Below are 24,382 nucleotides of genomic sequence, written 5' to 3'. Positions count from 1 at the left end.
TACAAGACACCTTGCTTTCAATTTTTGATATAGAGCGATTAGAGAAATGGTCAGCATCCCTTGAAAAAAAGTGGGAAGTAGAGAAGTATTAACTGATAAGTAGGATATATTAGAGAGTAATATCAAGGTAAATAGAATACCTAGAGAGTTTGATAGAACTAGAGTAGGCTATAGTAAGTCATTAGATGGGGTCAGGGCAAGGGGGAAGTTAAAAAGCCTAATCAGGATTAATGTGCATATATGGGAATGCACAGAGTGTGGTTAATAAGACTGGTGAACTACAGGCACAGGTTGACAAATGGAACTATGATATTATTGTGATTACAGAGACATGGCACAAAGAAGGGAAAGACTGGGCGTTAAATATTCCTGGGTACAAGGTACTTAGGAGAGACAGGAAGGAAGAAAAGTGGGGGAGTGGCAGTATTGATTAAAGGTATTATTACAGTAGTGGAGAGAGGGGATGTTCCAGGGAGGTCAAGGATGGAATCTCTCTGGCTAGAGGTAAGGAGGAGAGTGTGAGAGGAGAACTCTGGGACAGGCAGTCAGCAGCACCTAGAGGAGAGAGCGAGAGGAGGACCCTGGGACAGACAGTCAGCAGCACCTAGAGGAGAGTGTGAGAGGAGGACTCTGGGACAGGCAGTCAGCAGCACTTAGAAACTGGAAGGAGCGAGTGGCTATGGTGAAAAGGAAACTGGGCATGTGGGAGCGACGCTCCCTCTCCATTGCGGGAAAGAACCTGGTCATCAGGTGTGAGGTACTCTCGCTGTTGCTGTACGTGGCGCAGGTCTGGCCCATTCCAGACTCCTGCGCGATGGCGATCACTCGAGCCATCTTCCGCTTTATCTGGAGGTCGAAAATGGATCGTGTCCGCAGGGACGCGATGTACAAGCCTCTAGATAAAGGGGGAAAAAACGTGCCCAACATCGCCCTCATACTGATGGCCACCTTTGTGTGTGGCTGCATCAAGCGGTGCGTAGACCCTCAGTACGCAAACACCAAGTGTCACTACGTGCTGAGGTTCTACCTGTCCCCGGTGTTGCGAAGGATGGGTCTGGCCACGCTGCCGCGGAACGCTCCAAGTAGTTGGACCGTGCCGTACCACCTGTCCCTGGTGGAAAAATTTATGCAGAAAAACACCTTTGACCACAAGTCCATCAGGCAGTGGTCAGCACGTAACGTCCTAGAGGCCCTGAGGGAAAAGGAGAGGGTGGACCCTGTGGGATGGTTCCCCGAGCAGACTGTCAAAGTCATTTGGCAGAATGCCTCATCGCCAGAACTTTCCAACAAGCACCAAGACGTAGCTTGGCTGGTGGTGAGAAAGGCCCTCCCCGTCAGATCCTTCCTACACGCCAGGAGGCTCACCCCCTCTGCACGTTGCCCTCGAGGTGGCTGTGGTGGGGAAGAGACCGTTGTTCACCTCCTTGTGGATTGTGCCTTTGCAAAGAAAGTCTGGAGAGAGATGCAGTGGTTGCTGTCGAGGTTCATCCCAAGCAGTTCTGTGACACAGGACTCTGTGCTCTACGGGCTGTTCCCAGGGACACACACCGAGACAAACATCGACTGCAGCTGGAGGATCATCAACTCGGTGAAAGACGCGCTTTGGTCTGCCCGAAACTTGTTGGTCTTCCAGCACAAAGAGTTGTCCCCGACCGATTGTTGCGGACTGGCACAATCCAAAGTCCAGGACTACGTGCTGAGGGACGCACTAAAGCTTGGGGCAGCTGCTTCAAAGGCGCAATGGGGAAGGGTCGCTGTCTAAGACCTTTCTACCACAGCGCACCGAGAGACTGGGAACTGTTTAGAGCCCCTCAGGCTGTACAGATCAAAATGAAAGGCTGTAAATGATTGTAATATTGTTTGTACTGATGCACCTGGTGATACATTTTGTAAAAGTTTAACCTGGATTGTACCCTTGTAATGTTGTTTTTGAAATGGTTTTGAATGTGATTGAAGATATTTTATGAATAAAGTATATTTTTACAAAAAAAAAAGTCAGCAGCACCTAGAGGAGGGTGTGAGAGGAGGACTCTGGGACGGACAGGCAGTCAGCAGCAGCTGGAGGAGAAAGCGAGAGGAGGACCTTGGGACAGGCAGTCAGCAGCAGCTAGAGGAGAGAGCGAGAGGAGTGTCCTCTGCAGTCACTGTCGTTGAGTGAAAAAAAAGAGTGACATCACAGGAAAACCGTAAGTTCATTGGATGGTAAGTAACTGCTAGTTTGAACTACCTATTTTAAATTGATTTCAGATTAAGGGTGTCTACTGGGGCCCAGGATCGGAGGCCTAACACCTCAGCTTCAACTCAGCAGAGAAAGTGGGTTCCAACTGATTTTAAAAAGTGTATTTTGAATCTCTATTCTAACTTGCTTTCAGATTAAAAATAGGAGAAATATTTTACAGATTGATAAACTAAAGACCAGTAGGAAATTTAAAAACGAATTTAAAGACTAATTAAATAAAATAGTGATGCAGGGCCAGGCGATGTGTTATAGTTGCATGATGTGGGAGCTGGTGGACCCCATTGTGGTTCCTAGTGACCGCATCTGTAGCAAATGTTGGTTGCTCGAGGAACTCCGGCTCAGAGTTGACGAGCAGGAGTCTGAGCTTTGGACACTGCGACACATCAGGGAGGGGGTGAGTTACCTGGACACTGTTTCAGGAGACAGTCACACCCCTTAGATTAACTACCTTAAATTCAGCCAGTGGTCAGGGACAGGAGGGTGTGACTATGAGTGAGGCAGGTAGAGGGATCCAGGAAGTAGCACTGCAGGAGCCTCAGCCCTTGCCCCTATCCAACAGGTTCGAGATTCTTGCTCCCTGTGTGGATGAGAGTGGGGACTGTAGGGAGGGTGAGCAAACTGACCATATCACCATGGTACAGGGAGCCATTCAAGTGGGAGGAGAAAAGAGAAATGTAGTTGTAATTGGGGATAGTATATTTAGGAGAATAGATACTGTTCTTTGTAGCCAAGATCGAGAGACCCGAAGGCTGTGTTGCCTACCTGGTGCCAGGGTTAAGGATATCTCATCTGGGCTGCAGAGGAACTTGGAGTTGGGAGGGGAAAGATCCAGTTGTCGTGGTCCACGTAGGTACCAACGATAAAGGTAGAAGGAAAGAGGTTCTGCTGACGGAATACGAGCAGCTAGGGGCTAAATTAAAAAGCAGAACCAAAAACGTAATAATCTCTGGATTACTACCTGAGCCACGAGCTAATTGGCACAAGGTCAATAAGATTAAGGAGGTAAATGCGTGGCTCAAAGATTGGTGTGGGAGAAGCGGGTTCGAATTCATGGGACATTGGCACCAGTACTGGGGAAAGAGGGAGCTATTCCATTCGGACTGGCTCCACTTGAATCATGCTGGGATCAGTATCCTGGTGAATCGCATAACTAGGGTTGTAGATAGGGCTTTAAACTAAATAGTGGGGGGAGGGTTCAGTTGCATGACAATATAAAAAATCAAAGTTTAAGGAGAGGGTAAGAGTGCAAGTTAGTGACCAGGCTGATTGTTATCAAAAAGTGAAAGGAAGGGACAGAGTGTGTGAATGCCATATTGCACCAAAGAAACATATAAGAGTAGGGAAAATTGACAATAGGGAATATTTAAAGGCTTTGTATCTGAATGCACGTAGCATTCGGAATAAAACTAATGAGTTAACAGCGCAAATAGAGATAAATAGGTATGATTTGGTGGCAATTACTGAGACGCGGTTACAGACAGAGCAGGTTTGGGAGTTGAATATCCAAGGGTACTCAGTGTTTTGGAAGGATAGGCAGGAAAGAAAAGGAGGTGGTGTAGCTTTGTTAGTAAAGGAAGAGATCAGTGCTATAGTGAGGAACGATATAGGCACTGGCGAGCAAGATGTAAAGTCAGTCTGGGTAGAAATAAGAAATAGCAAGGGAAAGAAATCCCTGGTGGGAGTAATCTATAGGTCCCCAAACAGTAGTTTAACAGCAGGGCACAGTATAAACCAGGAAATACTGGGAGCGTGTAAGAAAGGGTAAGAAATCATGGGTGATTTTAATATGCATATAGACTGGACAAATCAAATTGGCAAGGGTAGCCTTGAGGGAGAATTCATTGTGTGTATTAGAGATTGTTTCTTGGAGCAATATGTTGTGGAACCAACCAGGGAGCAGGTGATTCCGGATTTGGTTTTGTGTAATGAGATGGGATTAATTAATGATCTCATAGTAAAGGATCCTCTAGGGAAGAGTGATCATAGCATGATAGAATTTCAAGTTCAGTTTGAGAGCAACTTGAGTCCCACACTAGTGTTCTGGAGTTAAACAAAGGTAACTACATAGGTATGAGAGCAGATTTGGCCCGAGTGGACTGGGCAGGAAGACTACAAGGTAGGACAGTTGATGAACAGTGGCAAATATTTAAGGAGATATTCAATTCCTCCCAAGTAAAATATATCCCAATGAGAATAAAGATGGTAAGAGGGGGGAAAAAGCATCCATGGCTAAGCAAGGAAGTTAAAGATAACTTAAAGGCAAAAACTCAGGCATACCAAATTGCAAAGGTCAGTGGCAGGCTGGAAGATTGGGAAACTTTTAAAGATCAACAAAGGGTTAATAAAAAGAGCAAAGGTAAATTATGAAAAAAAACTAGCACAAAATGTAAAAACTGATAGCAAAAGCTTCTACAAGTATATAAAAGGAAAGGGAGTAGCTAAAGTGAATGTTGGTCCCTTGGAGGACAAGACTGGGGAGTTAATAGTGGGGTACGCAGAAACGACAGAGACGCTTAATCAATATTTTGCCTCAGTTTTCACGGTGGAGGACACTAGTACCACCCCAATAGTAACAGGTAGTGCAGAGGATATAAAGAAGGAGGAACTTAGAACAATCACCATCATTAGAGAAAAAGTACTGAGCAAACTATTGGGATTAAAGGGTGACAAGTCCCCAGGACCTGATGGCCTACATCCCAGGGTCTTAAAGGAAGTGGCAGCAGAGATAGTGGATGCATTGGCTATAATATTCCAAAATTCCCTAGATTCTGGAAAGATTCCAGTGGATTGGAAAAATGCTAATATAATGCCCTTATTCAAAAAGGGGGGAGAGGCAGAAAGTAGGAAACTATCGACCAGTTACTTTAACGTCTGTTGTTGGGAAATTGTTAGAATCCATTATTAAGGAAGTAGTAATGGGGCATTTGGAAAGTCAAAATGCAATCCATCAGAGTCAGCATGGTTTTATGAAGAGTAAATTGTGTTTGACTAATTTTCTTGAGTTCTTTGAAGATGTGACAAGCAAAATGGATAATGGGGATCCTGTAGATGTTGTATATCTCGACTTCCAGAAGGCCTTTGAAAAGGTGCCGCACAAAAGATTAATACACAAGATAAGATCACACGGAGTTAGGGGTAATATATTAGCTTGGATAGAGGATTGGCTAACCAACAGAAAGCAGAGAGTTGGGATAAATGGGTCTTTTACTGGATGGCACGCTGTAATTATTGGGGTGCCACAGGGTTCGGTCCTTGGGCCCCAACTATTTACAATCTATAATAATGACTTGGATTCAGGTATAGAAGGTACTATAGCTAAATTGAGGTATATAAGATGCTAAAGGGTATAGACAAAGTAGATGTGGAGCGGATGTTTCCCCTTGTGGGGCATTCTAGAATGAGAGGCCATAGTTTTAGGCTAAGGGGTGGTAGATTTAAATCAAAGATGAGGAGGAATTACTTTTCTCAGAGGGTCGTGAATCTGTGGACTTCACTACCTCAGAATGCAGTGGATGCCGGGAGGCTGAATAAATTTAAGGAGGAGATAGACATATTTTTAATTAGTAATGGGTTGTAAGTTTATGGGGAGAGGGCGGGAAATTGGAGTTGAGGCCAAAATGAGATCAGCCATGATCGTAATGAACGGCGGGGCAGGCTCGAGGGGCTGAATTGCCTACTCCTGCTCCTAGTTCTTATGTTAAAAATGTGCAATACATTGAACGGTGTAGTATGTGGATTTAGGGAAATAATTTTGCAAAGAAATTGCAAAGAGGTGCAAGAATTATATAACAATTATAATGGGGGACTTAAATTATCCAAATATGGACTGGGACAGGAATAGAGCAAAGGGACATGAAGGGCGAGAGTTCATGGAGTGCGTTCAAAATAATTTTCTGCAGCAGTATGTTTCTGGTCCAATGAGAGGGCAGGCACTGCTGGACCTGGTTCTGGGAAATGAATTAGCCCAAGTGGATCAAATAACAGTGGAAGAGCATTTAGGGGACAGTGACCATTGTATCATAAGGTTTCGGTTGGCCATGGAGAAGGACAAGGAGCAATCCAGAGCAGGGAGAATTAATTTGGGGAAAGACAACTTCGATGGGATTAGAATGCACCTGACTCGAGTGAGTTGGAATCAAATATAGGTGGAAAAGACAGTGGCTGAACAATGGGTTACCTTCAAAGAGGTATCAAGGTATATTCCCTTAAAGGGGAAACATAGAACAAATAAATCTAGAACCCATGGATGACAAGAGAGATAGAGGTGAAGATGAAAAGGAAGAAGTATGCGTATGACAGATGTCAGGTAAAAAATACAGTGGAGAATCAGGCTGAATATTGAAGGACCGGAGGAGAATTGAAAAAAACTAATCAGAGAAGCAAGGAGGGAGCATGAAAAGAGACGAGCAGCTAATATAAAAGTAAATCCCAAGGTCTTCTATGAGCATGTAAATAATAAAAGGGTGTAAAAGAAAGGGGAGGGCCAATTAGGGATAAAAGAGGAGCATGTGGAGGCAGGAGAAATAGCAGAGGTATTAAATAAGTACTTTGCATCTGTCTTTACAAAGGAAGAGGATGCTACCCAGGCCGAGGTGAGAAAGGAGATAACTGGTACACGTGAGGAATTTAGAATACAGGAGGTTTTAGAAAGGTTATCCTTACTTAAAAATGATAAGATACCAGGACCGGATGAAATGAATCCAAGGATACTGAGGGAGGTGAGGGTGGAAATTTCAGTGGCATGGGTGATAGTCTTCCTCAGACACAGGGGTGGTGCCAGAGGATTGGAGAATTGTGAATGTTACACCCTTGTTCAAAACGATAATGACAGCAGCTACAGACCAGTCAGTTTGACTTCAGTGGTAGGGAAACTCCTGGAAGCTATAGTTCAGGACAAAATCAATAGTCACTTAGACAGGTGCGGGATAATGAACGAAAGCCAGCATGGATGTATTAAGGGAAATCATGTTTAACTAACTTGGAGTTTTTTTGAGGAGGTAACAGAGAAGGTTGATAAGGGCAATGTTGTTGATGTGGTATATATGGATTTTCAAAAGGAATTTGATACAGCGCCACATAATAGACTTGTGAGCAAAATTCTATCTCGTGGAATAAAAGGGAAAGTAGGCACTTGGATAAGAAATTGGCTGAGTGATAGGAAACAGAGAGTAGTGATAAATAGTTGTTTTTCAGATTGGAAGAAGGTCTGTAATGGGGTTCCTCAGGGGTCAATGTTGGGACCCTTGCTCTTCCTGATTTATACTAATGACCTAGACTGTGGTATGTGAGGCATGATTTCAAAATTTGCAGATGATACGAAGATTGAAGCATTGTCAATTGTGATGAGGATAGTCTTGAACTTCAAAAGGACAGACGTATTGGCGGATTGGGCAGACAAATGGCAGATGAAGTTCAAAGCAGAAAAGCGTGAGGTGATTCATTTGGCAGGAAACTATGGAGCGACAGTGTAAAATAATAGGTGCAGGAACAAAGGGTCCTCAGTGTATATGTACATAAGTCATTGAAGGTGGAAGGGCATACTGAGGGAGCAGTTAATAAAGCATATGGTATCCTAGGTTTTATTAATAGGGGCATTGAGTACAAGAGTAAGGAGGTCATGTTAAACTTCTGTAAGACACTAGTTAGGCCTCATCTGCAGTACTGCGTCCAGTTCTGGGCGCCATACTTGAGGAAGGATGTGAAGGCATTGGAGAGAGTACAGAGGAGATTCATAAGAATGATTCCAGGGATAAACAACTGTAGCTATGAGGATAGATTGGAGAGGTTGGGTCTGTTTTCCTTGGAGAAAAGAAGGCTAAGAGGAGACGTGATAGAGGTATTCAAGATCCTGAGGGGTATGGACAGGGTAAATAGTGAGAAATTGTTCCCACTCAAGAGTACATCAAGAACGAGAGGGCACTGATTCAAAATAATGGGCAAAAGAAGTAGAAGTGATATGAGGATTTTTTTTTAATCCAGAGGGTGGTTGAAGTCTGGAACGAACTTCCTGAAAGGGCAGAGGAGGCAGGTTCGATCAAGGGAATTGGATTGCTACCTGAAAAGGGAGAATGTGCAAGGTTACGAGGATAAGGCAGGGGAGTGGGATTAGGTAGAAGGTTCTTTCTGTGAGCCATTGCAGATGAGATGGGCTGAATGGTCTCCTTCTGCACTGTAACTATTCTGTGATTTTCTGTTTGCTGATGACTGTGCTCTAGCTGCCAGTTCAGAGCTGGACATGCAATGTAGCATGGACTTGTTCTCCAATGTATGCAACAACTTGGGTCTTGTGATCAGCATGAAGAAAACTGAAGTGATGTACCAGGAAAGCCTATCTTTGAGCCCAAGGTTTCAGTCAATGATCAGAACCTGTCAGCAAAGGATATGTTCATTTATCTAAGCAGCACACTCTCTCTAGCTATTTATACTGATGACGAGACAATGCAAAAATTGCCAAAGCAAGCGCAGCCTTCGGCAGACTTTAAACATCAATCTGGGAATGAAGAGAAGTAAGTCTGCCTGCCAAACTGAAAGTCTATAGAGCAATCCACTCTGCTCTATGCATGCAAGACTGTGTGTAGAAGGTAGGTGGGTCTTGAGGGCTCTGTCTCCTATTCAATGTATATACAAGGCATATAATAACTTGGGGACATGTATCTCTATGTATAGCAGGTAGGTTGGTGTTACAGGATGTTTCTTAGTCACCTCGTGATCACCTGAGAGACTTTGAGAGAAATTTCTAATTTTGACACATTCCCTAATACCCACCAATCTCCTAACTGCAGTTACATTATCAGTGGAACCAGCAAACAAATGGGAGATTATTTGAAGGACTGAATTGGATTTACTGTACATCTGCACTCTTTATACCTGGCTGAATTGTCAGTCTGGATTTCTACCTCTGATCTAAAGGGGAACAATTGGAAACCTGAGTCAGCCTATTTTGATTCCTTGTAATGGTTGCATCATTATCAATGTAACAATGTAAGACAGTGACTGCTCCCATATTTCTGGCAATAGTTCTTTGTAAGCAATGAATCAGGAAATATCAGAAAACAGTTTGAGCTATTTACACTTCCTCCCAGCATACTGTAGAAGCATAATCAGATAATGATGGACACTGATCCAAAGAAAAAATATTCAAAGGGGTGACTTGGTTGCATGGTTAAAGGGATGGGTTTTAAGAAGGGTCAAAAAGGAGGAGAGAGTGAAGTTTAGCAGTGAAATCTAGAGTGTAGAGTTTGCCAATGGTGGGGTAAAAGGATTGGGAGAGACATTGGAGACACATAAGAGGCTAGAGTCAGAAGAATGCAGAGTTCTCAGAGGATTGTGGAATCAAAGGACTTAAACATGAGGATGAGAATTTCAGACAGATACCCACGGTAGGACATTAAGCGTGGTGGAGATCCAATCACATCAATCACAGTCAAGACCCAATCCTAACCACATACTCAAATCAACTGGAATTCAAGACATTGCAAGCAAGAATTCCAACAGTTTGGAGAAACGTATGCCAGTTCGAGTACAGGCTAATGTCACTTTAGCTGAGGTCAGCAAACCCATTCCAAACCATGGGTAAAATTGTGTCAATCAATGCATTTACTATCTCATGAAAGAAACCAACAATCTTAGCACTAGCATTGGGGTGCAAGTTTTCAGTAAGTGGTCTGGGTTAGGAAGGAATTTCTGTCATTCCTATTTTGCCTAAAGTCCAACCTGTTTTCCAGGAAGATGTAGTGATGCTGGCACTGCCATTACTTTGTCACTCTGTGGAAGCTCTATCTTGCCAGGAAAATGCTGTTGACCGCGGCTGGTAACCAGTATTTTTGCTCTTTTATTGGACATTGAGGGAGTGTGGTCATCTTCAACCTTTAGTGATATTAATCCATGGTACTAAACAGGAAGAGAGGAAGTCATCAGAAAATTGTGGACAATATTATAAAACAATGTATGAAACTCTGATCCAGAATAAAATATTCCCCAAATATTTTACTCTTTCTTGGCAACATATTAGCAAAGGAATCCACTGTCAAATTTCAAGAGAACACGATTTAGAGAACATGACACTCTACTTATGGATAGGAAAATATCAAATGTCACTCCATCATTTAAGAAGAAAAGGGGGAAGAAAACAGGTAAATATAGACCCATCAGGTTAAATTAATTGTGGGGAGGTTACTGGAATCTATTACCAGAAACAAAGACTAAACATATGGACAAGGTTGAGTTGAGCAAAGAAATAACAGGGATTTGTCAAGGGTAGGACATGTCTGACCAATCCACATTAAGTTTTTGAGGATTTATTTATTTATTCACAGGATGTGGGCTTTGCTGGCTGAGCTAGCATTTATTGCCCATTCCTCATTGCCCTTGAGAAGGGGGTGGTGAGCTGCCTTCTGGAACCGCTGCAATCCATGTGGTGTAGGTACACCCACAGTGTTTTTGGGAAGGGAGTTACAGGATTTTGACCCAGTGACAGTGAAGGGACGGTGATATATTTCCAAGTCAGGATGGTGAATGACTTGGAGGGGAACTTCCAGGTGGTGGTGTTCCCATCTATCTGCTGCCCTTGTCCTTCTAGATGGTAATGGTTGTGGGTTTGGAAGGTGCTGTTGAAGGAGCCTTGGTGAATTCCTGCAGTGCATCTTGTAGATGGTACACACTGCTGCTACTGTGCATCAGTGATGGAAGGAATGAATGTTTGTGGATGCGGTGTCAATCAAGTGGGCTGATTTGTCCTAGACAGTGTCAAGCTTCTTGAGTGTTGTACACTCATCCAGGCAAGTGGGGAGCATTCATCACACTCCTGACTTGTGCCTTGTAAATGGTGGACAGGCTTTGGGGAGACAGGAGGTGAGTTATCACATGATTCCTAGCCTATGACCTGCTCTTGTAGCCACAGTATTTATATGGCTAGTCCAGTTCAGTTTCTGGTCAATGGTAACCCCCGGCATGTTCATAGTGGGGGATTCAGTGATGGTAGCGCCATTGAACATCAAGGGGCGATGGTTGGATTCTCTCTTGTTGGAGGTGATCATTGCCTGGCACTGTGTGGCGCGAATATTACTTGCCACTTGTCAGCCCAAGCCTGGATATTGTCCAGATCTTCCTGTATTTGCTGAGGAGTCGCGAATGGTGCTGAACATTGTGCAATCCTCAGTGAACACTCCTAGTTCTGACCTTATGATGGGAGGAAGGTGATTGATGAAGCAACTGAAGATGGTTGGGCCTAGGACACAACCCAGAGGAACTCCTGCCGTGATGTCCTGGAGCTGAGATTACTGACCTCCAACAATCACAACCATCTTCCTTTGTGCTAGGAATGACTCCAACCAGCAGACAGTTTTCCCCCTGATTTCCATTGATTCCAGTTTTGCTAGGGCTCCTTGTCCTGCTTTTTGTTTACGGACCTATCCTGGCAATTTTCCACATTGCCTGGTAGATGCCAGTGTTGTGGCTGTATTGCAACAGCATGACTAGGGGTGTGGCATGTTCTGGAGCACAAGTTTTCTGTACTATTGACCGAATATTGTCAGGACCATAGCCTTTGCATTATCCAGTGCCTTCAGCCATTTCTTGATGTCAGGCGGAGTCCATTGAATTGGCTGAAGACTGGCATCTGTGATGCTGGGGACCTCCAGAGGCCAAGGTGGATCATCCACTCCACACTTCTGGCTAAAGATTGTTGTAAATGCTTCAGCCTTTTCTTTTTCACTGATGTGCTAGGCTCCTCCATCATTGAGGATGGGGATATTTGTGGAGCTTCCTCCACCAGTGAGTTGTTTAATTGTCCACCACCATTCATGACTGGATGTGGCAGGACTGCAGAGCTTATATCTGATCCATTGGTTGTGGGATTGCTTAGCTATGTCTATTACATACCGCTTATGCCATTTAGCACGCAAGAAGTCCCGTGTTGTAGCTTCACCAGGTTGACCCTTCATTTTTAGATATGCCTGGTGCTGCTCCAAGGTTGATCCCCTGGCTTGATGGTAATGGTAGAGTGGGGGATCTGCCGGGCCATGAAGTCACAGATTGTGGCTGAGTGCAATTCTGCTGCTGTTGATGGCCCACAGTGCCTCTTGGTTGCCCAGTCCTCAGTTGCTAGATCTGTTCGAAATCTCTCTCATTTAGCACAGGGGTAATGCCACACAACATGCGTGAATGTGAAGATGGTCTTTGTCTCCACAGGGGCTGTGCGGCAGTCACTCTTATCAATACTGTCATGGACAGATGCATCTGCAGCAGGCAGGTTGGTGAGGATGAGGTCAAATATGTTTTTCCCTCTTGTTGATTCCCTCACGATCTGCCGCAGACACAGTCTAGCAATGACATCCTTCAGGATTCAGCCACCTCAGTCTGTACTGGTGCTACCGAGCCACTCTTGGTGATGGAAATTGAAGTCCCCCACCCAGAGTACATTCTGGGTCCTTGCCACCCTCAGTGCTTCCTCCAAATGGTCTTCAACATGGAGAGCACTGATTCATCAACTGGGGGGAGGCGGGGGGGGGGGGGGGGGGGGGGGATGTTGCGGTATGTGGTAATCAGCAGGAGGTTTCCTTGCCCATGTTTGGTCTGATGCCATGAGACTTTATGGGGTCCGGAGGTCGATGTTGAGGACTCCCAGGACAACTTCCTCCTGACGTATACCAAACCAATGTGCCACCAACTCTGCTGGGTCTGGATCTATCCTGCCGGTGGGACAGGACATACCCAGGAATGGTGCTGGTGGTGTCTGGGATATTATCTGCAAGGTATGATTCCATGAGGATGACTATGTCAGGCTGTTGCTTGATTAGTCTGTGAGACTAATTTTGGCACAAGCCCCAAGATGTTATTAAGGAGGAATTTTCAGGGTCAACAGGGCTGAGTTTGCCATTGTCATACAACAGGAAAGGTGGCCCAACATGGCTACCAAAAGAAATTAAGGATGGTATTAGATCCAAAGAGGAGTCATATAAACTTGCTAGAAAAAGTAGCAAGCCTGAGGATTGGGAGCAGTTTAGAATTCAGCAAAGGTGGACTAAGAGATTGATTTAAGAGAGAAAAAAAGAGTATGAAAGTAAACTTGCAAGGAACATAAAAGCAGACTGTAAAATCTTCTATAAGTATGAAAAAGTAAAAAGATTAGTGAAGACAAATGTAGGTCCCTTACAGTCCATAACAAGAGAATTTATAATAGACAACATGGAAATGGCTGAGAAATTAAACAACTACTTTAGTTCTGTCTTCATGGAAGAAGACACAAATAACTTCCCAGGAATGCTAGGGAACAAAGGGTCTGGTGAGCTGGAGGAATTGAAGGAAATTAGAATTACTACAACAATATTGCTGGAGAAATTAATGGGACTGAAAGCTGATCAATCCCCAGCACCTAATAATTTGCATCCCAAGGTACTAAAGGAAGTGGCCATGGAAATAGTGGATGCGTTGGTTGTCATCATTCTGTAGATTCTGGAACAGTCCCAGCAGATTGAAGGGTGGCAAAAGTAACCACACTATTTAAAAAAGGAGGGAGGGAGAAAACAAGGAATTACCAACTGGTTAGCCTAACATCAGTTGTAGGGAAAATGCCATAGTCTATTATAAAGGGTGTGATAATAGCGTATTTAGAAAATTAAATGAGATTAAACAAAGCCAACATGGATTTATGAAAGAGAAATCATGTTTGACAAACCTACTGGAGTTTTTTGAGGTTGTAACGAGTAGAATAGATAGGGAGAACCAATGGATGTGGTGTATTTGGATTTTCAAAAAGCTTTTGATAAAGTCCCACATAAGAGGTTAGTGTGCAAAATTAAAGTACATGGGATTGGGGGTAATATATTGGCATAGATTGACAATTGGTTAGCAGGCAGGAAACAGAGGCAGAATTTTACATTCGGCATGCAGGCGTGCACCTGACACGCCCGAATGTAATATGACACGTGATGACATCAGGTGTGCATCCAGACGTCATCGCACACTTACGCAATATTTCGTTTGGCAGGGGTGCGCCAGAGTCGGCCTATTCCGGCCATTAACAAGCTAATTAAAATCAAATTAACGCTGCCTGTCCAACCTTACGGTTGGCAGGTAGGCGAAAAGGCCAAGTGGCCTTTCCTTTTTTTAGGAAACCTCATCCACGAGCGGATGAGGTTTCCTAAAGCAGATAAACATTAACTAAAATGTTATTTTGAATTAAAAACATGTCGCAGCTCATGTGACAGAGTCACATGAGGGGACATGTTTTAAAAAAATTTTTACTGTCTTTATTAATTCTTTTAAAAAGCGCTTCAATCTCCCTGAGGCAGCTCCGTGCCTCAGAGAGATTGAAGCACTCTTTCACATGCATGCGCGACTTGCACGCCAGGCCCGCTGTCCCTCCTCCCCCCGCCTACACAGGCAGCGCTCAGCATTGCTGCTTGCGATCCATGCAGGGCAGGCCTTAATTGGCCCACCTGTGTGAAATCGCAGAACGGAGCCAATCGCAGGGGGTGGTCCGCTTCCGACCGCCCCCGCCTGCTCCCGCCGAGCCCATCCGGCAAGGGAAAAATTCTGGCCAGAGAGTAGGAGTAAATGGGTCTTTTTCAGAGTGGCAGGTGGTGAATAGTGGGGTACCACAGGGATCAGTGCTTGGGCCCCAGCTATTCACAATGTATATCTATGATTTGGATGAGGGAACCAAATGTAATTTTTCCAAGTTTGCTGATGACACAAAACTAGGTGGGAATGTGAGTGGGGAGGAGGATGTAAAGAGGCTTCAAGGTGATTTAAACAATTTGAGTGAGTGGGAAAATACATGGCAGATGCAGTATAACATGGATAAGTGTGAAGAGGGAAATGTTGACGTACAAAGGGATCTGGGTGTCCTTGTACACCAGTTGCTGAAAGGAAACAAGCAGGTGCAGCAAGCAGTTAGGAAGGCAAATGGTATGTTGACCTTCATTGCAAGAGGATTTGTGTACCGGAGCAAGGATGTCTTGCTGCAGCTGTATAGGGCCTTGGGAGAACACACCTGGAGTATTGTGTTTTGGTCTCCTTACCTAAGAAAGGATAGACTTGCCATAGAGGGAGTGCAGGGAAGGTCCACCAGACTGATTCCTGGGATGGCAGGATTGTCATATGAGAGGAGATTGGGTGACTAGGTCTGTAATCACTGGAGTTTAGAAGAATGAGGGGGGATCTCATTGAAATGTACAAAATTCTGACAGGGCTGGACAGACTGGATGCAGGGATGATGTTTCCTCTGGCTGGGGGTCTAGAACAAGGGGTCACAATCTCAGGATATGGGGTATGCCATTTAGGACTGAGATGAGGAGAAATATCTTCACTCAGAGGGTGGTGAACCTGTGGAATTATCTACCACAGAAGGCTGTGGAGGCACTGAATATAGTTAAGAAGGAAATAGATAGATAGAGCCCATTGTGAAGAAGTTGAGCATGACAGTAACCTTCAAAGCCCCCTGTGCAGTTGGAAGAGATCTCTCCTGCGAGCATGTCACAGAGTGATGTGACCGTGGCTCTTGAAAGCCTGAGTCTTCTCCTACATAGAGTTTCTCACAATTGCAGATAACTCAATCTCTGCCTGTAGACTCTAGGGTTTGCATTAGACCTTCTATGTCTCTGCTGAGCATCTCTGAGTGGTTCCGGACCTCAGGCTCTGGCGCTGCTCTCTCCCCTTCATGCACCAGTGGGCGTCCCACTCTGGCCTTCTTCCTCTCACTCTCCTCCTCATCATCCACACTGGAGGTCATGTCTCCCACCAAGACCACAATGCCCATCTGTCACAGATACTTTATTGCCCTGTGAGAGGGGCAGGAACAAAATCTAGCACTCAGCAGAGTGCTCCGCAGCTGAGAAAAGGCCTCTACCTCCAATGATTTCAGAATGATTAGTCCGCTCAGTCAAATGAGCAGTCTCTGATGTACTAACTCTGCTCAGCTGCAGCTTTTAAATCCGCCCTACCAAACTTACCCATGACAAAACGGATTCCCCACATGGCATGATTCTGACCCTAAAGCTGTATTATTGCCTTCAGAACATATTATGGCAGTCAACTGGGTCGTTAACAACCTCAATTACACCTATAATTGAGATTAGCTGGGTTCTGACTTCTAAGCCCGCCCGCATACCGTATTATTCAAAATTAAACGCCGCCCAACATCACCATACCCGATAATACGTCTCCTGATGTGGAAATCACTCCCATTTTGGGAGTGTATTAATCAGCCCACGGTGTCTAGGCTACTTTTTCAATGTCTAATTCTTTCTATTTGTCCTTTAGTTTGTCTCCTATTCTTTGTTATGGTTCATACACTAATTGAGACCTCTGTATCTCTCAGTTTGTCTCGGACTATTTTGCTTTTCCTTTATTTATCTTCACTTTATTCTGTTGTCTCGCAGCATTTCTACATTGCTGTTGCTACTTTTCTTTTAATCATTTACTGAATTTTTTCCTCAGCTTTATAAAGTACAGCATGCAATATTATGACCATCAGCACGTATTTAGTCGGCAGTGGGCATGGTTTAAGAATTATTATATGGGAAGCACTGCCATGTGTGTGTGCATGTCTGTTATTCACCACACAGATATGAAGCTCCCTAGGTTCAAGAATTGTATCAACCCGGCATAGAAGGAGGCCATTCAGTGAACTCGATTCATGTTTCTCCTAACTCTTCACCTGGAGCCACATTCTAATTGTTAAATTTCCTTCTTATGACTCAGAATTGTGTCAGCAGCTTGAGACTCCAGTCATCGACAACAGATCTTAGCAAACTCTTCTTAGGGTGAAAAATTCAGTCTATTCTCTGTAATATTCTCCCTGCAGTCGATCAGGAAAAGGAAAGCCTCCAGGATTACTCAGCAGGTAGCAATTAATTTATATTTGCTATTTGAAAGGGAAGAAGGAACATGTAGAATTCAAGCCTGTTGGGAAAAGTATAAGAATTATTTATGGCCACTCAGTAACTGCAAAATAATCCCTCTATACATATACACATTCTTCACTTTGCATTGGTTTTAAATTACCCCTGAAGACAGTATCACAGGGAGAGGACACTGGACTGCACATATCTGGTGAAGCCAGTTGCTGTTGCAGAAAATACAACTTGAAATTTTTGTTTTAGTTCCTCGGAAGACAGGCGTTGTGTAAGTGCTGATAACATTATGATAGTTGAGTAATTTCATATAGGACATTTGTAGCAAGACAAAATTATAAAATTACACTGAAAAAGGCATTGCAAATGTTTTTTTCTTACAAATATCTAATTTTCATACAAACCAGCAAACAAAAATATAAGTCGATTTGGGAAAAAATTATGTGAAAAACAGATTTACTAACCATAAATATGAGGTCAGTTCCATTTCTGAATGTAGATGATGGGTGTATCTAAAAACAGACATACAACAAATGTTTACTGACTCATATATGATGGTGGAAATTTCTGCTGCCAGAAAATAGCATTAACATCTTTGACTATGGTTGGGGATCATAGTTGGGACAAAGGAAACAGTAAGATCTTTTTCTAATACTTTCATAGCAAAACATAAAAGCTACAATACAGAAGCTCATCATTTGGCCCAACTAGTCCATGTTGATATAGTTTCTGCCTCCACTAGAATTGGAAGCGAATTTATTAATCTCACAACTCCCTGTGTAAAGAAAACCCTCCTGTCCTCTATTCTTAATTGGTTACATTTAATATTGTACCTTTGGTTCAGCATTCTTGACTGCCCAACTGCTGGAAACATCTGCTTCTATCTATTCTGCCTCATCCTTTCATAATTTTAAACATATCTATTATGTCATATATATATTATATCATATATACCAGAGATCATCAATCAAAATCTCCCTGCACGGCTCAAAGAAGGGGAGGATTGTGAACTTAATTGGCTGGATTTTCCATCGGCGGGTTTGAAGGTCGGGACACCAGGTAAAATCCAGTGGGCAGCTGTCCACAGCCTACCTGCCTGCCCCTGCCCGCACTGCAATTTTACCAGTGCTGGGGTGGCATCAGGTAGCTAGCCCATTAGTGAACCAATTGAGGATAAGGGCCTCATCCTGCTGCCACAATTTAACTGGCAGGTGGAGAGGCCCGTGTGAAGCAGCCAGTCTGGGCAGGTTTCCCTACTTGGACAGTTGGCGGGCAGGGAGGACCTCCTTAAGTGGCCCCCCCTCCAAGGTGTTACCCTGGCCCAGGTTTCCCTCCCCATCATAGCTTCTGAAATCCCTTCTCTCAACCCCTTTGCAGGGGCCTGTTAGCATGGCCCTGAAGAGACTTCAAAGATTTGTGTATATACATCCATATGTCTCTCTGCTGCTGCGCCCTCATTAAAATAGTACCATTTACTTCATATTGCCTTTCCTCACTCGTTCTACCAAAATGTATCAAGTCCTCTGCCAACTAACCAGAGTGTGATGCTGGCAGAGTAACACTTACAAAGTCGCTGTCTAGCACAGCTTGCCTCCTCAAGCCCTGAGTGCAGAACCGGCAGTGGCCACCACTCTGGCAGCTCTCTGAGGTTCCTGTCTGTTAAATGGCTGCAGGGCAGTAGTCTCTTCTCCAGCAAGAGGGGAAGGAAAAGAGCTATCAGTGAGAGTAATGGCATGTGTTGAGTGGATAGATGGAGAACACTTGTTGAGGGTGAGTATGAGGGAGAGGTGGAACATTGCATAAGGATGACCATCTATGACAGCTGTGAATGGACAGGTGGGGATGTGCTGGAGTCGGCTAGAGAAGATAGAGTGACGGGTTTGGCGTGATACAAACATCAGGTATAGCTGAATGTGCCACTGCACTCACCTTTCTTGCCCTGCTTAGGTCATTTACCCACTTTCAATATGGACTTCACAAGCATGGCATCACATTCCCGCTGTTGACCTCGTAAACAACCTCTACACACATTTTTTTGCTTCACTGGCAGGCTTTTCCCTCCTGTTAATTGGGAACATATTTCCTTGCAAGCCCTTACAGCCCTTAGCATCACATCCAGGGAGGCATCACTAAAACAAGATGTGGCCTTTGAATGTGTGCATCCCATTGTGTCAATTCATTCTGTTGTGCTCTAATCTCCAGAATCCATCAAATTTTGTGCTTCGAATGCCGCTTTAAATATCAGACTTGAAATCGGTTTAGATTGGTCATCATCATGTCAAATCAAACTGATTGGTTGGGAAACTGGGAAATAATATGTTTCTGCAGCAGCAGAATTCAATTTTTTCATTTCAAGTATTAATCAAATTCCCTTTTGAAAGATACTATTGAATGTTTCCACTAGTCTTTCAGGCAGTGCCTTTCAAATCCTAACAACTTGCTATTCAAATGAAAATTCTCCTTATCTCTTCTCGGGCTCTTTTGCCAATTACCTTAAAAACCAAGCTTTATCTTTGATATTGATAGTCTGTTCAATGTGGACATTTTGAACTCATTGATAGAGTCTAGTTTGCCTGTTGGGCTCTTAATAGACACTGATCTGACTGGATCTAACCACAATTTGGATGTGAGAATATTTTTAAAATTTACAAGACGAAAAATTAAATACAGAGGGTTGCAGACATTTGCTGAATCATTAGGTCACAGAATCATGGAAAAATACAGCTTAGAAACAGGCCTTTAACCCCATCAAGACTGACCCATTGGTAGAGTTATCCAATTAGTCTCACTCCTCTGCTCTTCTCCCACATGTTCCCAAGTATTTATTCAATCATCATCGATGAGGCAGAGCAGGAGAGAAGGAAAGGAAGCAATCCTACACTACCTCATGGACATCCTGCCCCATGTGCTCAAAGACCTGTGGGTCAAGACACGAAGGCCCATGGTAGAAACTTGTGACCCTGAATAGACGTCATCCTCGAATTGTGGGACAGATGACAATTTATCCCTTTTGAAATTTGTCAATGAATCTGTTTTCACTACCCGTTCAGGCATAACAATTTGTTGTGCAAAAAGTGTTGTCTGGTTTTTTTTGTCAAATACCTTAAATCTGTGTCTTCTGATTACTGTCCCTTCTGCCACTGAAAACGGCTTCGCCAGCTTATTTACTGTATCAAAGTATTCATGATTTTGGACACCTCTATGAAATCTCATCTTAAACTTCTCTGCTCTACAGAAAACTTTCCCAGCCTCTCGACACAACTGTAATCTCTCATCTCTGGTACCAATCTGGTAAATCTCTTCTGTACTCACTCTATGGCCTTGACATCTTTCTAAGTGTGGTACCCAGAATTGAACACATGACTCCAGCTGGGGCCTAATCAGTGACTTATAAAGGTCTAGAATAACTTACTTGCTTTTATACTCTTGTTCTTCTATTAGCAAATGCAAGGATGCAACATGCCTTTTTAATTGCCTTCTCAACCTGCCTTGCCACCTTCAAAGATTTCTGTATACATATCCATACGTCTCTCTGCTCCTGAGCCCTCATTAAAATAGTACCATTTACTTCATATTGCCTTTCCTCACTCGTTCTACCATAATGTATCACATCCTCTGCCAACTAACCAGGGAGTGATGCTGGCAGTGCCCCATGGCATTTCCCACTATTCAGATGCAACCCAGTTCTTGAAGTCTGTAGGTCACAAGGATCAAAAAATGGTATTTAAAATGTAAACAGCTACTATAGGCACTAACTATGGGGAAAAAACTTGCCATACAAAGAATTTTTACCCTTATCCCATGAATAGGCATGACCTCTTGCATAATCAATTCTCCATTGCTGACAAATGACTACATTTCTACAGAGTAGAATTTCAAATAAGCTCATTAGGAGTTACAAATTTACAAAATTAATTGTTGCCTGCAGAAATAAACTGGACCTACACTGAATTGTTATTGACTGGTGATTTCCTAATAATTCCCATTGTGCGATTGAGCATATCAACTCTCATGAATTACCAGATGATGGAGAAATCATTAAGTGGGAGATTATGTGAACGGAGTCTTAGTTTTAAAGTTAATACTTTACAAAGGATGGTGATATTTTATATGCCTTCTTCAGAAGTAAGCACTTAGCATCTGTCAACTGTGGATCAGTGTGTAGCATTCTCTCCTCGGTGCCATAAAGTTCCCAGTACAGGGTTTGAGCACAAAAATTAAGGCTGATACTCCAGTGCAGTACTGAGAGCATACTGCACTGTCAGAGGTGCTGTCTTTCAGATGAGATGTTAAATTGAAGCCCTATATGTCTGCTTGGGTAGATGTAAAAGAGCCCACGGCACTATTTGAAAGAAAAGTAGGGGATTTATCCTTGGTGTCTTGGTCAATATTTATCCCTCAATCAACATCATGAAAACAGGATATCTGATTATTATCACCTTGCTGATTGTAGGAGTTTGCAATTCCAATCTTATTTTACCTTCAGGCAAAATTCTTATGTGAATTTCCTAAAAAGTAAAACACAACGTGTGGCAATTTTTCCTACCCAGGGTTTCTGATGCCAATTATGGAACCCTATTGTCAGTCCAATTAGGATCAGCTAACACACCACAGACTTGCAATTGAACACAGGTCCTTCTGGGGCTGTCCGAACTCAGTTCTAAGAATTGCATGCACCCAAACTGAAACATAATGAGAATTTTTTCTGTTTTGGAAAAGGAGCATAACCACTCCAGTTTTAAAAAAATCTGAAAACTTTACCCCGACTATTTTAACACACAATGGGGCACTGCCTACCATTTTTCCATTTCCAGTTACCCTCAGTTTCTTCTTGGGAAGAGATTTTTGAGGGAACTCTTGAGGTACATCCCCTTGGGACTGTTCCACCTCTTCATGCAAGTTAGTAATTGGCATTTCTTCCACCTGGCTCGGGTCACTTTTAAGGTTTGAGAGGGCTGTGGAACCCGAAGTCAGTCTCCCTCTCAGCACTTTGACTGGTGGATTGTCTTCACTTCTATCATTAGAAGCTGTAAGGCTGCAGCAATCTGTGAAACAAGAGACAATGTAGGAATACAATAAATGTTGATAAGATGCTTGAAGAAGGAGACTTCATACCATGTAATGAGTTTCCCATTCGCGCTTTACCTCCTCTTGCATCAATGATTTTGATCAATGTTTTTGTCTTAACACCAAGAACTGCATTCACTGGCGATGCAAGTAACACTTCAAATGTTTCTTCATTTTCTTCTAAACCATCATTGATAATTACTATATTCCAATTCTTTACTGATACACCTGCAGAAAAAAGGAACATAGGAGCAGAATAACATCAAAGTAGCACTGAAATAAATTCTGAAATAGCAGGCTGCTAACAAGCACTTTAAAAAACAATCTCTTTAAAATTTAGCCATAAGATTTTAATTGTGTTGGATGATATTGCAGAGGATCGCGGGCCAATTTTTCAAATGCATGTTGCATGGACAAAACCTCATCTGCTGAGAGCATGCATCAGGAGATCTGACCACGAAGAAGGTATTCCTTTTTTTCTTTTCTCACCTATTTCTATTATTTTAAAATGTATTTCCATCCATTGTTTTATCTCTACCTTATAGGGATTTTAATCCCTTCCCCCCACCCCACCCCCAATAGGGCTATCTGTACTTTGCTCGTCCTGCTTTCCAACCTTAATGTCACCTATTAGCACATTCCTTACATAATATCACCACCTTCAACACCTCTTTGTCTTTTTGACTATGACATCTTTTGGCTATCTCCACCTATCACTGGCCCTCTATCCAGCTCTACCTGTCCCACCACCCCCCCCTTAAACCAGCTTATACTTCACCTCTTTTCTATTTTTCCTTAGTTCTGTTGAAGAGTCATACGGACTCGAAACGTTAACTGTGTTCCTCTCCGCAGATGCTGTCAGACCTGCTGAGTTTTTCCAGGTATTTTTATTTTTGTTTAAGAAGGTATTCCTAGTGGGCAGAGATTTCAATGTGTCTAAAATGATGGGATGCCTGTGTGATTTCCCCTTAACACTCTTCTGGTGAATGACATTTAACATGAGCAATACATAGTCAGAAAATTGCCTCATCTTATAGAAACAAAGATGAGCTATTTGTGCCTAGGAAACTCATCAACGAGGTACCGGTGAAATTTCCTTGCCAGAAAGACTGCTAATTGGTTGCAAAATCAACTCCAGGATCCCTTGATTTTGAGGTATGTCCACATGACATATATTTTTACTCTAAACTACACCTTCACATACTTATTTGTTTGCCTCGGCTGAGATCAATTAATTCTGCTTCCATACAACATCTAGTGGTGCAATTTCCACAGCAAACTCCCTCCTCCTCAATTTTTGTTAGCCACCAGTTTGCACAAATCTCAAGGGTCAATGCTTTCTTCCCATTTAATGCACAAATGCCACAGGCTATATCCCTCTGAACAGCTGCACGCCACTTGATATCTTCCTGTGATTGGAACCTGCCATAGCAATAATACCAAACAAGGTTCTAGCAATTACTAGTGAAAAACTCCTGATCAGGGACAAATTACTATGGTCTTTAATGTATCATCAAGCATAGTTCCATTCTTCATCTTTAATAATTATAATCTACCTGGATCAAACTGGATAAGGTTGGCAGAACTGTGAGTAAAATCCTTTCCAACAGAGGCTGAAATGCTATTGACCTAAACAGAAATGAAGATAGAAAGAATTATAAACAACAGGAATTTTTACCAACACAAATAGAGCTGTAAGAAGCAGCAATTCCATATAAAATAATGACGATCAGCATGATCAGATCAGCAGAGTAGTGGAAATCAGGGAGCGGTTACATTTCGGAAGATGAATCGGAAGAGTAACGGAGATCATAAAGTGAATGTGAATAGATTAATGGAAACCTGAAGGTGATTATCGCCGGTTTAGCTTTTGACTGAACATTCCATAATATTTCTGAAGTATAAATCAGTTATCAAGACCTTAATATTCACGGGGGACAGGGAAGTTGCACAGGTACATGGTAGCATGGGGAAAACCCGGCAAAGACAGAACACTGTGTTCCAGCCCAATTTTATGTCAGATCATTATAATTTTTTCTTCTATTTTCTAGTCAGCAGCAGCCAAATTGAGAATGGGTGGCGGTCACAGCTATGGAACCTTGAGCATAGTCCTCCACAATCAGTGGGGGTGGTTGCTGGGAGGTAGAAATTAGGGTTTAGGATGAGGTATGGTCAGTGATTGTGGGAGAGGGGAAATTAGAGATCAGTGTTTTGGATGAGG

At 43.1% G+C, this 24,382-nt stretch overlaps 1 protein-coding gene across 2 annotated transcripts in view; it reads right to left on the bottom strand.

Moving 5' to 3' along the window:
* The window catches only part of frem1a (Fras1 related extracellular matrix 1a), a 429,561-nt gene that overhangs the window by 23,876 nt on the left and 381,303 nt on the right, over positions 1 to 24,382 (bottom strand). The window contains exons 29-33 of one of the 2 annotated variants that reach the window (XM_078570514.1): positions 23,718 to 23,790; positions 22,240 to 22,389; positions 21,892 to 22,139; positions 17,559 to 17,606; positions 9,953 to 10,129 (exon numbers count right to left, since the gene is read on the bottom strand). In XM_078570514.1, the coding sequence (XP_078426640.1) occupies positions 9,953 to 10,129; positions 17,559 to 17,606; positions 21,892 to 22,139; positions 22,240 to 22,389; positions 23,718 to 23,790 (696 nt within the window). Of the gene's footprint in view, positions 1 to 9,952; positions 10,130 to 17,558; positions 17,607 to 21,891; positions 22,140 to 22,239; positions 22,390 to 23,717; positions 23,791 to 24,382 lie in introns of those variants that run through there. The other variant, XM_078570515.1, reaches the window with a different exon arrangement.

The sequence above is a fragment of the Cetorhinus maximus genome, chromosome 2, assembly GCF_964194155.1.
Source record: "Cetorhinus maximus chromosome 2, sCetMax3.hap1.1, whole genome shotgun sequence".
NCBI lineage: Eukaryota > Metazoa > Chordata > Chondrichthyes > Lamniformes > Cetorhinidae > Cetorhinus > Cetorhinus maximus.
This window is presented reverse-complemented; position numbering and strand designations above follow the sequence as displayed.